Source organism: Marmota monax, unplaced genomic scaffold (assembly GCF_021218885.2).
Source record: "Marmota monax isolate L192 unplaced genomic scaffold, Marmota_monax_Labrador192_F-V1.1 WCK01_AAM20220418_F8-fsc00124, whole genome shotgun sequence".
In the NCBI taxonomy this organism is placed as follows: domain Eukaryota; kingdom Metazoa; phylum Chordata; class Mammalia; order Rodentia; family Sciuridae; genus Marmota; species Marmota monax.
Genome location: NW_026692505.1, coordinates 671,337 through 689,022, shown reverse-complemented (window position 1 = coordinate 689,022; position 17,686 = coordinate 671,337). Strand labels below are relative to the sequence as shown.

The 17,686-nt window shown below is 32.3% G+C and overlaps 1 protein-coding gene across 4 annotated transcripts in view; it reads right to left on the bottom strand.

Annotated features, from left to right (window-relative positions):
- The window catches only part of Ric1 (RIC1 homolog, RAB6A GEF complex partner 1), a 125,961-nt gene that overhangs the window by 52,004 nt on the left and 56,271 nt on the right, over positions 1-17,686 (bottom strand). For all 4 annotated transcript variants that reach the window (XM_046445809.2, XM_046445810.2, XM_046445808.2 and 1 more), the window contains one exon: positions 2,334-2,441. In XM_046445809.2, coding sequence (XP_046301765.1) covers positions 2,334-2,441 — 108 coding nt within the window. The remainder of the gene's footprint in view (positions 1-2,333; positions 2,442-17,686) is intronic.

The following is a 17,686-nucleotide window of genomic DNA, read 5'->3' as shown; positions in this document are numbered from 1 at the left end:
GACCCAAATTTCAAAAGAAAAATCCATCAATAGAAATAAATGACCAATAGAATTAGCAGATAATGATTTTAAAGATGATAAAGAATCTATATGAAAAGACAGATACATCATATACCTTGTTTAATTAAAAGTAAACAAAATTGTTAAAATAAAGGCTGATGTCAGTTGTTAAAGTAATGAATATTTCCATAAATGATGGCAAATATAGGGCTTGCCCTAAGCCATCCAAGTGCTACTAACGATTCCTTCCCTCATGAAGATCTAGTATATTAAAGGATTAATTCTTGGCATACATGCCAGGACCCTGTACCAATAACCCACAACTTTTCATGCTATATGGGTTCTCAAATATTCTGAATATCATCCTTGGTTTTAAGTACATACAAGATACATTTAAATACACTTAAGTTATGTCCTCAGAAAACCTCTTCAATCACTGGCTGCATGGGCATTATAACAACTATCTGGTATCCCAAATATGTGTATGTATTTTTAAATTTAGGATCTTATTGAGTTATAAATAATTTAATATGGTTAGAGAGCAATATAATACATATATGCTTCCATGTGTACCTTGAAGTAGAAGAGTGTTTCTGATAAATCAAAATTATTTTAAACATTATATGAATTATATAATTCACATGTTAAAAACTCTAAAAATGTTATTATTAGAGACAGGGTCTCACTGAGTTGCTTAGCACTTCACCCTTGCTGAGGCTGACTTTGAACTCATGATCCTCTTGTCTCAGCCTTCCGAGTTTCTGGGATTACAGGTGTGTGCCACTGTGCTGGGCCTCTTTTTTTTTATAGGTTCTTTTTCTATCCTGTTTCCATACACCAAACAGGTTTTACCACCAAGTGGACGTAAAAAGCCAAGTTTGTAGTTTTCACCTCGCATGGTACCCATACGTTCAAAATTCCTTCTACATAATAATCTATCCTGAAAAGAGATATTGCTTCCAAATTTTATGATGATCATTGTCAAAGCAAACTACACTGTAACTGTTTTACAGCACCACTTTTCTTTTTTGTAAACTGTACTGAAATAAATTAGTCATCATTGCTAATGTTTTTTCTAATGCAATAAAACAGTAATCATCCCGACCCTCAAAAAAATCTGTTCTGCATCAAGTTACATTCTTAAAAAGGATTTCAATGCTGAAATATATAAAGTCTTAAGCGATGAGTAACCTTTTGACGAACGTGATGATTATCCTGAATTCTAATATTTTGTGACACTTCCACATTTAAGAAAATAACAGCATTCTTTTCTATGAGAATATAAAAAAGATGGAATAAGCAAGGCGGACAATAGCTAACAACTTGCACATGATTTTTCTGTAATATGTTCCAGTGCCATTCTATTCTAATAAGAGAAATGGTGAAAGAAGCCATTTCATTAAAATTGTAAATCAAGAGGATCTTTCAAAAAATAGGTATTACATTTATATAGTTCAATACATTCATATTATATTCATATGGCTCAATATTTTTACAAAGTAAACAGTAAAAATATCTTCCCAAACCTGTCTTGAGGCTACTTGGTTCTCATCCCCAGTTTCTTATGTATTCTTCTAGAACAATAAATATTCTAATACTACCATCTTCTCTTATATATATCATAATATTAATATTAAAAGTATATATTATAATATTCACATTGTTTTTTGTCACTCACTAATATAGTTAGAAAGTTTTTTTCAGTAAAGAATATCCTCATTGTTTTCACAGCTGCACATTATTTAAAAACAGTTTCTTACATTTACACAATGGCAACAATATGCAGTTAAACTAAGTGGCAGCTAAAATGTCAACCATGAAGCACTTTAAGAAATAATGTCAAATTATAAATAAGACCACTTATTTCATCAATAGATGTAAAAATAGATTTTTGGTGTAAAAACAGATTTTTGGTATTTTGGCTGCCTTGTCATAGAATCTTTATTCTTACTTGGATCAGAAAGCTTAATTTTCTTCTAAATTTCCTAGAAATATATGAAGGCTTTGAAAACAAAGGCACTTTCTCTTTACCTTAAATTATGATTACGTAATGATTTTTATCACTATCTTTTAGAGGGACATGGATAATATTATTTAGTCAAACAATTCTAGACCTTATCAAAAAATGTAAATTCCAAAGTAAAATTACCCAATTTATGAGCTTTATTATCACAAGTAAAATAATGTACTATTTGTAAAACTTCAAATGTCTTAATCAAGCATTTCCATTTGAATTATAAGAAATGCAAGCAATTTTCCTGTTGATCATGTTATTAACCAACTACATTGTCTACTATCATTACAAAATGCCAAATTTAACCAAAGCACTGTACCTCATGATGGGTGCTTGTAAATCCAATATTTTCCTCATCTCTAAATTTAATGCTGGAGCACAGTGTTCTTCCTTAAAATGGGGTGTCCCCTTCATTTGTGGACTTCCTCTAAAAGAAACAGCACAGGGTTAAAGAGAAATATTGTGGCTAATTTACACCCAATTAAATAAACATAACTAAACTTAAAAGTCAGATGTTTATCCTTTAGATTCTCAAATGAAAAACAGATAAATTCTATTGTAATAGACATATCTATTTGTTAATTGGAAAAAAGTAAGTTTGATCAATGTAACTTATATTGGAGAACTGAAAGTTGAGATTCTATGTGTGGGGGGCATTTAAAATAAAAATGAAGTCTCAAGAGAACCAACAGACATTTTGTTTAAAATGACTAAGGAAACTCTGTGGATTGGAAAACAATGGAAGAAATGTATTATTCCATATATAGTAAATGTTCCAAGAGGTCCACATTGTTACTTCATCTAATCTTACTCCACACTTCATTTTTCATTCCTGTTCTTTGGTTATATTAGAACTAAGTCAGATTCAGGAATATAATTAGATGTTTCAAAAATTATTTGGTAATAATAAAAAGCAAAATATCTAAACTTTAAAAAAATCCATGGGTGTTAAATGGCTGCACTATAGTGGCTAGGTCAACACCAACATAATTGAGCTGCCACATAACCCCCCTCAAAAGGACTACATGAGTTGATTTGGATTCTTTATTTCCATGTGGCATAAGAGCAGGCTATTATTCACTACACTACTTTTCTTCCTCAATGCCTGAGTTAGGATTTAATATAATCTGTCCCTTTTCCTACTGTTGGCTATCAATTTGGGCAATAATTAGCCTGCTGACATCACCTCTCTTCCTTTCCACTCACCTACAATCCTGGTACTATTTAAAATTACATGCAAAAGTTGAACAGACCCAATGGCTTTTAAGGTTCCTGGCTTTGTGAAAATTCTGTTGCTCAGAAACTTTGCTTGCTTACTTTTTATTTCTGGACTATTTTTCACATGTTTGGTGGTGGCTTTTTGCCATCTTGTCCTGCTACTGCAACAACATGGAATATTTGTTTCTATATCTGAATGGCTGAGCCAATTAAGTTAGCTACACGAGTTCATGTTCAACTAATATTTGATCAACATGAAAGTCTGTAAAATATACATGGGTAACATTTAAACTGCTAATCATATACTCTGGTAAATCTCCTGAGACATTCTCTAAGTATAACTGGTTATGGAGTTAATTTGTATTTTTCAAAGTAGTACAGAGACAGTACTTAAAATTCAAATATTGCTAGAAGGCTTGTGAAAAAGAAAAAAAAAAATATATATATATATACATACACATAGTGGTAGTCTTTTCAGTGGAAATTTAAGATATATCTACTAAATGCAGGAGATTCTTATTAGAATAAGCCAACTCCTAAAGACAGCTTTGAGTTAAAATGGAGAAAACAAAACAAAAACTAAATATTTGATATTAATAAATTCCTATATTTTTAGATTAGTAACAGTGTGATTTTGTTTCTTTAAAATATCTGTTACAGATAAAATTAAGTAGTAAGTATTGAATGATAAAGTATCTGGAATTTGCTTTAAAACTTTTTAAGTATGCTTAGAGGAAAGGGTAAGGCTAATGACTCTGGGAGATGAATATATGGGTTTTCATTATATTTTTCTTTCTGGTGCATATTTTTACAAATTTTGTAACAATATATTTCCCTCCTCATTTAAAAGGTTTTGTTGCAGTGTCTTATATTCTCATGAGTGGATATGGGATTCAATCTCACACACACCCATCTTTTTATAGTGTTAGGGATCCACCCTAGCCCTCAATGATATTCATATTCATAGACTTCACCCTTTTTCCCCCTCTTCCTATCTCAAAGTTCTTACAATCGTTTTATTATCCGTTCTGAATTTTCAGAATGATGTACTTTACACAAGTATGTGAATTTATATCACTGTGCTGGGCACTTGACCTGTTCAAACCAATGATGTCTTTAGGTCTACAAAATTTACATATTTTGTTTCCTTAATATATTAATAGGGTTCTTTGTTTCCTGTTATCTCTTTCTGGAACTCTTGTTCAATTAGATACTGAGCCTCTTATCAACCTCTTTCTCTATTTTGTTCTATATTCTATGTCCAGAGATAGCCTTTCAACTGTGTCATGCTTTTCTTTTCATCCCACAAACTTTCTTAGTTGCTCTCTCCTTTTTCTTCTTAGGGCATCATGTTTTGTTTCATGAAGCAATACTGTCTGAGGTAATTGATTTTCATTTCCTTTAAGTATTTTTGTTTCCTGCATTGTGTGCTCCTTTAAAATGCCCCAACCCCCAGCTTTCTGTTATGTATCCTTCTTCTATATTAGAAAATTTCCTAAGATAGCTAACAATTTTTGGTTGGTTGCTCCTATTTAAAGGGTCAACATTAAAAAGCTAACAATAATGCTGTATATATATGTATAGGCCGGGCTTGCCAACTATGGGCTTCAGGGTAATGTCCAGCTGGCTTTTTTGCTGATGTCTTCAAATACTAGTTAGTTGTTAAGTAGCTTTTCTGGAGTAGTTCAATTTGTATAGGAAAGAGCTCTCAATTGTGCCTAAGATATTTAGGCATGAAAGACAGACATCTGGAGCCAAGCAGGGAAGGGAGGCTTAATGAACTACTATTCAGTATGACAAGTTTCACTTAATCCTGATCTTTAGTTCAGTGCCTCACAGTTACCCCACTCTGTTTGGAATTCCTCTGGTTCAACCAGACAATGTACTTCCTGTCACCACGAGATGAAAACAAAGGGTCCTTATCCATATCTGGATTTTAAAAGCAATATGTCTGTGGTACTTACTAGTCCATCTAACTCCTGAGCTTTTTTGAGTATATGAATGAATCAAAGTGATTTTTGTATCCTACAGGTTTAAGCCCTCAGGTTTAATTAACTCTTCCTAAGTCATTTACTCTTTTTTTTCCAATTTTTAGGTCAATGACTACCTTTAATGACCTCTAAATGTTGTTAAAGATAAAAATATTTCAAATTTTTGTTCTGTTGATTTTCAAGAGGAAATTACCTCACTACCTATCTTAAAATAGGAAAGCCTATTTTTCTTTATATAAATACTTTCCTCTATTATAGTGAAGTATTATAAGAATTCTGAAAAAATTTTAAATAAATCCTGATTTCTCATAAAATCAGTGGGAAATTTCACAGAAAAAATTCCATTCTCTCTTCTAAACAAATTAAAATACAGCAAAATCAAAAACAACATTAACAGGAATTGGGGTTGTGGCTCAGTGATAGAGGGCACACCTGGCACTTATGAGGCACTGGGTTCGATTCTCAGCACCATATAAAAATGAATAAAATAAAGGTATTGTGTTCAACTACAACTAAATAATAACAACAACATTAGCATCTGGGTGCAGTGGTGTGAGCCTATAATACCAGCAGCTTGGGAAGCTGAAGCAGGAGAATCATAAGTTCAAAGCCAGCTTCAGCAACTTAGCAAGGAAGGCCCTAAGGAACGTTGAGACTCTTGTCTCAAAATAAAAATAATAAAAGAGCTGAGAATATGGTTCAGTGGTTAAATGCCTCCGGGGTTCAATCCCTGATACCAAAAAAAAAAAAAAAAAAAAAATTATAAACAAAAACACACACAATAAAAATACTATTACTTATAGTTTATCAATAATTTGATAAAGTATAGCCATCAAATGGTTATAAGAGAGCCAAAGAAGATGAAGACAAAACTGAAGATGAAAGGATAAGTTGAAGCCAGATTATGAAAGGCACTAAAGGCTAGGAAAATAGTAATAACTGAAGCATTTACTATGCATGAAACAGTGTACAAAATGTTCTAGACACATTATCTCAACCATTTATAATCTTTTGAGATAAGCTTTATTATTCTAATATTTGAATTTTTTTTTTCTAACAAGAGAAAAAACTAAAACTTAAAAACACTGAGAACTTTATAGTCACAGAGCTGACAATTGAGCTTTTGGGTTCAGTACTAGGTTCTAAGCAAATGAAAATTATAGTTAAGGAAAGAAATGTGATAACCTTTGTTTACACAAATAAATAATGAGATAAATGCTGAAGAATAGATGGGGATGAAATAGGAGAGGGAGTGGAGATTGTAGACTAATTAGAAGACAGTTATGTTTCTACATTTGGGCACAAACAAATATGGTGGTTACTTGCCTACTTAAAATTAGGGATGGCCCCATAACTTACTTTGGTCAAAATATAAGAATAAAGGATTTGTATTCCTTATGGGTAGAAGATTTAAGATCTGCTATTCTGTACACCATGTTGTTTTTAAACTCTGTGATAGGGATTTAGTTTAGGCTGAATGACACAGCATACTAAATCAAATAACTGAACATTGTTGTTGTTAGACTTTTGTCCAGTAAAACTCAACAAATTGCACTGGAAAACAAACTGCTCTGTAATCCCAGTCACTGAGGAGGCTGGAGGAGGATTACAAATTGTCAGTCTGAGCAACTTAGTGAGACTGTCTCAAAATAAAATTAAAAGGGCTGGGAATATAGCTCATTGGTAGAGTGTTTGCCTATTGCTTAGTATGCGTGAGGCCCTGGGTTCAATCCCCAGTGCTGCAAACAAAACAAAACACCAAGTTAATAGTTTGTAACTATTCTACATGAGTGTTTTTTTTTTTTAAAGAAAGAGAGAGAGAGAGAGAGAGAGAGAGAAAGAGAATTTTTTAATATTTATTTCTTAGTTTTCGGAGGACATAACATCTTTGTTTGTGCTGAGGATCGAACCCGGGCCGCACGCACGCATGCTAGGCGAGCGCGCTATCGCTTGAGCCACATCCCCAGCCCTACATGAGTGGTTTTATAAACTATGTAGTCTGAGATATAGAAAAATTAGATATACAATAAATTTGAAAAGATCCGCAGTGAGACACATTATATTTGACTGTCAAAAGATAAAAACGGGCTGGGGCTGTGGGTCAGCGGCAGTGCACTTGCCTGGCATATGTGAGGCACTGCATAAAAATAAATAAAATAAAGGTCTATCAACAACAGCAGCAACAGAGGTAACTCTTCACATAGAAGGGATTCTCCTTTAGACTACCAGCCAATTTTTCATCAAGTACTTGGGAGACCAGAAGCAAAGAAAGAAAAAAATGACGAAGAATTGTATTCTTCAAAAATAAAGACGAAACTAAGAGATTCCAGATAAAAAAGTTTATTTCCAGATAAAAAAGTTGAGGGAATTTGACAAAAGTAGACTTGAACAACAGGAAATGCTGAAGAAAGTCCTTCAGACTAAAGTGAAAGGACAAGAGACAATAACTGAAAAGCCATGTGAAAATATAAGACTACTGAAAAATGTTAACTACAAAGACCACTATAAAAGCTGGTAGTATTATATATTTGGTCCTCTATGACCCTTTTTCCCTATGTGATTTAACAAATGCATAAAACAAAAATTATAAATCTGTTAATAATCACACAATGCAAAAGATGAAATTTGACAATAACAATCAAAAAGAGGAGGCATGGAGGTATACCAGGAACGTAGTTTTGCTATACTATTAAAGATAAATTGATATTAACTCAAACTAGGCTTGGGTAGATGTAAGATGTTAATTGTAATACCCAAGGTAATAAAAACAAACAAAAAAACAAACACTGTAAAGGATACGAGAAAGGACAAAACATGTAGTACTGCAAAAAAATCAAAAAGAAAGCAGCCATGGAGGAACCCAGAACAAAAACAATAGATAATAAGGAAAACAAATAGAAGAGTGGCTGACATCTTTCCCTATCAGTAGTAACTTTATATTTAAATGGATTAAAGGTTCCAATTAAAAGACAAAGACTGTCAGAATATGTTTTTTTAAAAAAATGATTACAAATATAAGTTGTCTAAAAGAACTCACTTTAGATCCAAAGACATAAATAGTCAAAGGATAGAAAAAGATATTCCGTGAAGATAGTAACCAATGGATTGAAGAAGAAACTAAAAGGGAAATTAGAAAATACTCTGTAATTAATGAAAATAAAACTGAACATTGTAGGATGCCATTTACAGTGTTCTTTCTTTCTTATATGGGTAAATAAACATGGTCTTGGATTTGGCAATTGCTTGTAACACCAAAAGCATAAGAAACAAAAAGAAAATAGATATAATTGGACTTCATCAAAATTAAATGTGTGTACAAAATATACTATCAAGAAAGAGAAGAAAGGAAAAAGATAAACATTCCAATTAAACATGAAGAGATGACTTCCCTAGAAGTCTAGGGAACATATCAAATGGCCAATAAGCAAAGGAAAATATAATCAACGTCACTGGGTAAATATAAATCAAAATCCTACTGAGATACTACTTCACATCCATTGGGATGGCCATAAAAAGAAACGGAAAATGGCAAGAAGTAGTAATGGTTTAGAGAAACTGGAACCCTCTTACAATGCTTGTGGGAAAACAGTCTGTTGGTTCCTCAAAATGGGAAGGGGAGAGAGAGGTCTGAACTAGAACATGATATATTCCATGCTTTTATTATTATGTCAAAATGGATTCTACTGTCACATATAACTAAAAAAAACAATAAAAATGTTGACTTTAAACTTGCCATATGGTCTAGCAATTCTACTCAGGTATATGCCCAAGGGTCAAAACAAAATGTTCAAATAAAAACTGTACAGTAACATTCATAGCAGCACTATTCATAATAGCCAAAAGACGGAAACATCCTCAATGTCCACCAACAGAAAAATAAATAAACATAATGGATAAATACAAGGTGGTATATCCACACAAAAGATTACTGCCATGAGGGAATGAATTATTGATACATGCAAAAACATGAATGTACCCTGAAAACATTATGCTAAATTAAAGAAACAAGAAACAAAAGGCTATATAGTGTGTGATTCTATTTACTTGTTATAACCAGAATAGGTAAATTCATAAAGACAGAAAATAGATTCATGCTCACAAACACTCAAAGTAGAAATAGGGAGTAATTCCTCAATAGGTCCATGGTTTCTGTTTAGAGTAATGCAGAAGTTCTTGAACTAGATAATGATTGCATAAAACACTGCAAATGTACTTGATGTCAGTGAACCACATGCTTTAAAAAGGATAAACTTTATGTCATGTATATTTCATTACAAAGGAGAAAAGAAACCCATACAATTCTGCCACCTCACTATGAAAACTTGACCTCCACCCAAACCATATTTCCCTGTATTCTACAGCATTTTGTTTAATCTTATTATTACATCTGTTAAATTATGCCAGTACTGTAACTATTGGTATAAATTTCTGACTTACCTGCTGCATGTTCCTCCAGAGGAGGAATCATATCTAATTACATTTGATGCTGTCTGTAACAAGAGTAAAAGTGTGCAGGGTGAGAGGTAGGGGCCTAATTTCATTTTATTACATATGAATTTCCAGTTTTCCCATTTGTTGAAGAGACTCTCTTTTCTCCAATGCATGTTTGTGGAGCCTTTGTCAAGTATAACTGTATTTATGTGGGTTTGTCTCTGTGTTTTTTATTCCATACCATTATTCTCCAAGACTTTTTTGGTGCCAATACCATGCTGTTTTTGTACTATAGCTCTGTAGTATAATTTAAGGTCTGGTATTGTGATGCCTCCTGCTTCACTTTTCTTGCTGAGGATTTCTTTGGATATTCTGGGTCTCTTATTTTTCCAAATGAATTTCATGGCTGCCTTTTTTATTTCTGTGAAGAATGTCATTGGATGGAACCTTAATAGGAATTGCATTAAATCTGTATAACACTTTTGGTAATATGTCCATTTTGACAAAATTAACTCTGCTTTTTAGGTCTTCTTCAATTTCTTTCTTTAGTATTCTGTAATTCTCATTGTAGAGGTCTTTTACCACTTTTGTTAGCTTGACTCCTAAGTATTTTATTTTATATATATATTTTTTGAGGCTATTGCGAATGGGACCATTTCCCCTAATTTCTCTTTCAGTTGATTCATCACTGATATATAGGAACACAATTGATTTATGGGTGTTAATTTTATATCCTGCTACTTTGCTGAACTCATTTATGAGTTCTAGAAGTTTTCTGGTGGAGTTTTGTTTGTATTTTGACTTCTAAATATAGAATCATGTCATTAGCAAACAGGGATAGTTTGAGTTCTTCTTTTCCTGTTCATATCCCTTTAATTTCTTTCTCCTAATTTCTCTGGCTAGTTTCCAGGACTATGTTCAATACAAGTCATGAATGAGGGCATCTCTGTCTTGTTCCAGTTTTTAGAGGGAATGCTTACTATTTTTCTCCATTCAGAATGATGCTGGCCTTAGCTTTAGCATATATAGTTTTTAAAATGTTGAGGTATGTTCCTATTATCCCTAGTTTTTCTGGTGTTTTGAACATGAATGGATGCTGTATTTTGTCCAATGCCTTTTCTGCATCTATTGAGATAATAATGTGATTCTTGTCTTTAAGTCTATTGATGTGAAGAACTGTTTGTAGATTTTTGTCTGGTGAACCAACCTTGCATCTCTGAGATGAACTGCACTCGATCATGGTGCACTATCTTTTACATATGTTTTTATATGCGATTTGCCAGAATTTTTACTAAGAAATTTTGTACCTATGTTCATCAGGGGTATTGGTCTGAAAATTTTCTGGATGTCTTCGTCTGGTTTTGGAATCAGGATACTAGCTTCATAGAATGAGTTTGAAAGGATTCCTGCCTTTTCTATTTCATATAATAATTTGAGGAGGATTGCTGTGAATTCTTCTTGAAGGTCTGGTAGAACTCAGCTGAGAATCCATCTGGTCCTGGGCTTTCCTTTGAAGATAGGCCTTTTTTTTTTTTTTTTTAAGTAGTTGTTATCTTTACTCTGTTATATTTTTACAGGATATGGTTTGTTCCTTCTGATGGCTGTGAAAGAGAATCTATTTTATGCCTTTTCCCCAATTTCTTGCAGCCTGATGACAATATTGACTTGTAAAAGCAACACTCCAATCTCTTGTTGGTAGGCCTTTGATGACATCTTCAACTCCATTGCTTGAAATTGATCTGCTTGAATTTTCTATGTCCTCCTGATTCAATTCGGGAAGGTCAATGTCTTCAAGACTTTCTATTTTATTAGAGTATAAATTTTCAAAATAGTTTGATTTTCACCTGTATTTCAGTAGTGACCATCACGATGTTTCCTTTTTCATGATTTAGTAATCTGTGTTTTCTCCCTCCTTCTGTTATCAATTTTATGTTTTCAAAGAACCAACTTTTTGATTTGTTGACTTTTTGCATTGTTTCTTTTGTTTCAATTTCATTGATTTTAATTATTTTCTGTCTTCTACTGCTTTTGGTGTTGATTTTTTGTTTTTTTCTAGGGCTTTGGGATGTAATGTTAGGTTATTTACTTGTTGATTTTCTATTCTTTTAATGAATGATCTCAATGCAATGTACTTCCCCTAGAACCACCTTCATAGCGTCCCAGAGGTTTTGATATGTTGTATTACTACTCTAACATACTTGTAAGTATTTTTAAATTTCATCCTTGATTTCTTCTGCTATCTGTTCTTCATTAAATAACATATTAGTCTCCAGGTGTTAGAGTAGATTCTATTTTTTATTTTATCATTGATTTCTAATTTTATTCCATTCTGATATGACAGAATGCAAGGAATTATCTTTATTTTTTTGTATTTGCGAGGAGTTGCTTTGTGGCCTAAGATATGGTCTATTTTACAAAAGGATCCATGTGCTGCTGAAAAAAAAGGTGTATTCAGTCCTTGATAGATGAAATATTCTATATATGTCTATTAAGTCTAAAGTATTAATTGTATTTTCTAGTTCCATAACTTCTTTATTTAGTTTTTGTTTGGAGGAACTATGCAGTGGTGAGACATGTATTAAAGTCATTCAGTATTACTGTGATGCTTTATTGTTTGGGGCATATTTATGACTGTTATGTCTTATTGATGTATAAATCCCTTAAGCAGTATGAAATGTCCTTCTTTGTCCCTTTTGACTTTGGCTTAAAGTCCACTTTATCTGATATGAGGATAGAAATCCCTAGCTTGTTTATGTGGTCCATGTGAATGCGATGTTTTTTTTCCCCATCTTGTTACCTTCAATCTATGAAGTTCTAGCATAGTAAGGAGTCTCTTGGAGACAGCATATTGTTGGGTCTTGTTTTTTAATCCTATCTGCTAGTCTATGTCTTTTGATGAATGAGGTCAGGCCATTTACACTTGATATTATTATTATTTTTATTTAATTGTGGGTTTTTAATTTGAATTAGTTTCTTCGTTAAGTCACTCATTGTTCTTTTAGTTTAGTTCCCCACTTCACTGCATTTTATTTTTAATTTATTCTTTTTGAAATATAGTTTTATAGTGCAGGCTTTCTAGTCTTGAATTCTTCTACCTTTTGTTTATCAAGGAAGGTTTTTATTTCTTTGTCAATTCTGAAGTTTAATTTTGCCATGTATAGTATTCTTGACCATCATCCATTTTCTTTCAGAGCTTGGTAAATGTTATTCCAAGACCTCCTAGTTTTGAGGGTCTGAGTTGAGAAATCAGCCAAGATCCAGAATGGTTTGCCTCTAAATGTTACCTGTTGTTTTTCTCTGGCAGACTTTAAAATTCTATCCTTATTTGTATTTAGGCATTTTCATTATAATGTGCCTTTGGTTAAGTCTGTTGTAATTTTGTGTATTTGGTATCTCATAAGACTCCTGGATTTGATTTTCCATTTTATTCTTTAGGTTTGGGAAATTTTATTATTTCATTGAAAAAAGTTGTGCATTTGTTTGGTTTGTATCTCTGAGCTTTCATCTACCTAATAAATCTTAAATTTGTTTTTTTTTTTTTTTCAGGTTAATCTGTATTTCTCAGAAGTTCTGTTCATAGTTTCTTCACATCTTTTCTCCATGGTCAACTTTATTTTCAATATTTTATATATATATATTTTTTTCATGTGTATTTCTTTATTTTGCTATGAACATGTTTGTGGCATATATATTTTTTCTTTCTTTATTCTCTTATCATGTGACATGATTTATTTCCATGTCATGGCATTTAAGTATTACTAAGTTTTTAGGAAAAATGAAGGAGAGGAATAAACATCATTAGGGACTTTCTTTCGAAAAAGAGATAAAGCATGTTTTTGGTTATAGGCAGAATAGTTGTTTCACAGAAGGACCTTGTTATTGTAATTATTTGGGGATCAGTATGGCTTAAAGAGATGTGCATGGGTGCATAGTTGACAAATTAATTTTATGTGTCAATTTGGCCATAGAGTGCTCAGATTAAACCTTATTTATGGACATGTGTCTGTGAGGGTGTATCTGGATGAGATTAGCATTCAAATTGTTGGACTCAGTTAATCAACTCTCCTCCCAGAAAGTGGGTGGCATCAAGGATTAAATATTTATAGTCTTCATTGTCTAAAACTCTTGTCTTCCAAGTATAGTCTGTGTTGATGCTTTCAACTAAATTTTTAATTTAATTTTTCTTCATTTTGAGTATTTCTTTTTTCTTCAGAATCTCTTTATTAAAGTGATATTTCACTTCCTGTATTGTCTCTCTGATTTCACTCCTTATATAATCCTTTACCTCACAGATATACATTTCTAACTCTGTCTCTGATATTTCTTCCACTGTGGTGTTGATGGATTCAATTATTGGAGTACCTTCATTTGTTTGAGGCTATTTGCTCCCTTGCTTTTTCATGCTGTTTGTGTGTTTACCCATCTAACAGTATGGATGTGAGGCAGTAGAGTTTTTATCTTGTGGACTTACAGTGTCCTTGAAAGTTTCTAGTACCTTACTTTCTGAGAAGCTGCATCTCTTCTTTCTTGCTTTCATGCCATAGAGCAGCCAGGAAAGCAACCTCCTCTACCCCACCATATTGAAATCCTGGTATGTATGTTTCTTAAAGTCATGTTCTTGACTCCATTTTATTTTGTCACCCTTGTATTTTTTTTTCCCATATTTTTTATTGTTCCATTATAATTATACATTGTGGTGGGATTCATTGCTACAGATTTGTATATGCACATGATTCAACGACATAATTTGGTCAATAGTGTTTACCAGTTTCCCCCCATCCCTCCCCTCCACCTTCCTCCTGGTAACTTTCTGTATTCCACTGGTCTCTCTTCAATTTTGAAGAGAACCTTGCTTATACATATGAGAGAAAACTTACAAACTTTGACTTTGTGAGTATGGCTTGTTTCACTGAACATAATGTTCTCAAGATCCATCCATTTTCCTGCAAATGATATAATTTCATTCCTTCTCTTTATGACTGAATAAAACTCTATTGTGTACATATACCACATTTTCTTTATCCATTCATTCACTGACAGACACTGAGGTTGGTTCTATAGTTTGGCTATTGTGAATTATGCTGTTCTAAACACAGGTATGCATGTATCACTATAGTATGATAACTATTTCTTTAGGATACATACTGAGGAGTGGTAAAGGAATGGTGGTTCCATTCCTAGTCTTTTGGGGAAACTCTATACTATTTCCACATGGCTTGAACTAATTCACAATCTTAACAGTGTAAAAGTGTTCCTTTTTCTCCAGCATTTATTATTCTTGTATTTTGATGGCTGCCATTCTAATTGGAGTGAGATGAAATCTTAGTATAGTTTTAATTTGCATTTCCCTGACTACTAAAGATGTTGAAAAATTTTTTCATATTTGTTGGACATTTGCTATTTCTTCTTTTGAGAAGTGTCTGTTTAAACTGCTCACTTGTTAATTAGAATATTCAGTTTTTGTATGTTGTTTTTTGAATTCTTTATATATTCTGGATATTAATCTTGTCAGAAGAATAGCTAACAAATATTTTCCTTCATTCTGTAGATTCTCTCTACACATTCTTAAATGTTTCCTTTTCTGTGCAGGTGGTTTTAAACTTTATGTTATTCTATTCAATAATTCTTGTTATCATTTACTGAGATTTAGAAATCCTATTGAGGAAGTTGTTGACTGTGCCTCTTATGTTAGAATGTTGAATCTACATTTTCTTCTAGGAGTTGCATAGTTTCAGTTCTAATTCCTAGGTCTTTAATCCAATTTGAGTTGATTTTTGTGCAGGATGAGAGAGAAGGATCTAGTCTCATTCTTCTACATGTGGATAACCAGTTTCCAGCTCCATTGGTTGAAACTGTCATCCTGGTTTTTTCTTCTTGCTACAAAGTCATGGCTGTGTCCTTGCAAAGTATCTTAAAACCCTTCTGATACAATCAATATACAAAATCATCTCTGTATGCTACACAATTCCCAGCATAAAAGTCACTTAATCAAGGAGTGAAGCACACAAACATGAAGGGTATGAAGATAGTGAAAACAGACTGGCTGTCTCCACGAGACAGAGGAATTATTAGAGTGGGAATTTTAGAGCAAATGAAATGTTTAAAATATATATAATTAGAGCTAATGTTGTTGAGGGGGATAAGGTCAAACTATGTAATCAAGGGAACAAATAGCTAAAGTGAAATGGATGACCCTTTTTGCGGGGAGGGGACAGTGCTGGGAATCAAACCCAGGGCCTACCACATACTAGGCAAGTATTCTACCACTAAGTTACACCTCATTTGTTGTTCTCATCATATTTATAGTATACTTGATATTATCTGAATTTTTTTTTCCCTTAACAAACTATGAATTGCACACTGGAAAAATATAATCCATGCTATCTGCAGTGCAAATGATGAGGAGCACCTCATTTATGGGATAAATATATTTATTCTGCTGCTTCGTGTCCTCTTTGAGGCCTCATTTCTTGGGTCTTAGCTATTCCAGATTACTGATGAATGCTGAGTGTATGACCCTTCTATAAGCGGAATGAGAATGTTTTGTGACATTTTGGTTTATTAAATATTAATAATTATTCATTTTATTTTTTATTCCAATCATGCACTTTAAAAACTAAAAAGCTTTGATATTCTTAGTTACCTTAGCTTTTATCACTAAAAATTATAAATTGTCTGGTGAAACCAAAAAAAATTTGATATCTGATAACTACCACATCCACAATCAACATTATGGTGTAAATTCTGCAGAGCTAAAATTTAAAGGAAAGGAAGATGGATATCAAAACAAAAACCTAAACTTTCAAAAGAAAATTTAGTTCTAAGTTACACTTTGTATTTAAACTATTATGAGAGGATTAAATATATCTGCCCATTAAAAAGAGACAAATACATTACGAGTGCTATGTACACATCCTTTGATGAATAGAATAAAACAATTCAAAATATTCCTACAAGTCCCAAAGGAATAGCCAGCTAGTGACTTTTTGAATGTGTTATAACAAAATTTTTGCTAATTTGTATTAATGAAACAGAACCCAGTCAACAAGTCTTACAGTAGACAAATTTAGAGGGAAAAAAAATGAAACACAACACTTGACTCTACAATTCTGAGTTGAATCTGAATTGAAAAGCTAAACTGGGGAAAAAGAATATGATGAACAGAAAAACAGTAGCAGGAAATCAATTTCTATCTATTTAAATAAAAAAATGAAATTTCTAAGTGTCTTGTTAAAACTACATGGAAAAGAAAAATCCTATAAGACATCTAAATATATTAGATGAATCCTCTCATCTAAATCTGCAAAGTTTCACTACCAATTTCACAGACTTCCTTAAGAGAGTTTCTCCTATCTTGCTAATGCTTTGCACCACCAACTAAAAGCAAAATACACCGAGAAACAAAAGATGCAAGTGAACTTAGTACTCTCTTCCTCTTAGCTCAAATGTTTATATTTGTACATTTTGCCATTATCACTATAATTTAATAGCTCAATTCTTTCCTTAAATTTCTTTACTCATAAAGTGTTCTTTGCTCTTTTAAGTCCTATATTTAAAACACTATCTTTGAATGTTTATTAGGATTGTTATTGTGAATATTCTAATTCAGTTTTAAAATGTTTTCAGTAATCTCCAGTTATTTTCCCACAAACTGGTTTTAACATGCAATTTTGCAGAATGAAACTTTTTACCTAATGCATTCCATGCTTTAGCAAAAAAAAAAAACTACAAATGAAAAGTTAAAAAGCTTGCTAGTCAGACAATGAAGGACTATAAAGAAATACAATAAATAAAATTTGTACAGCATAGCTTAACATACTTAAGAGAATTTAAGTTGTAAAAGTTCTCTCTAAAAGTAATTATTAAAATTTGATAGATTTATAAATATAATAATTTTACATAGAACTTGAAAGTTTAAGAGCTATGTTTATATTGAAACTAATAAATTGTCTATTTTTTAAATCAAAATTCTGAATTAATGTGCAGATTCTTGACCTTGAAACACAATCACATATTAACAAAAAGAGAAAAA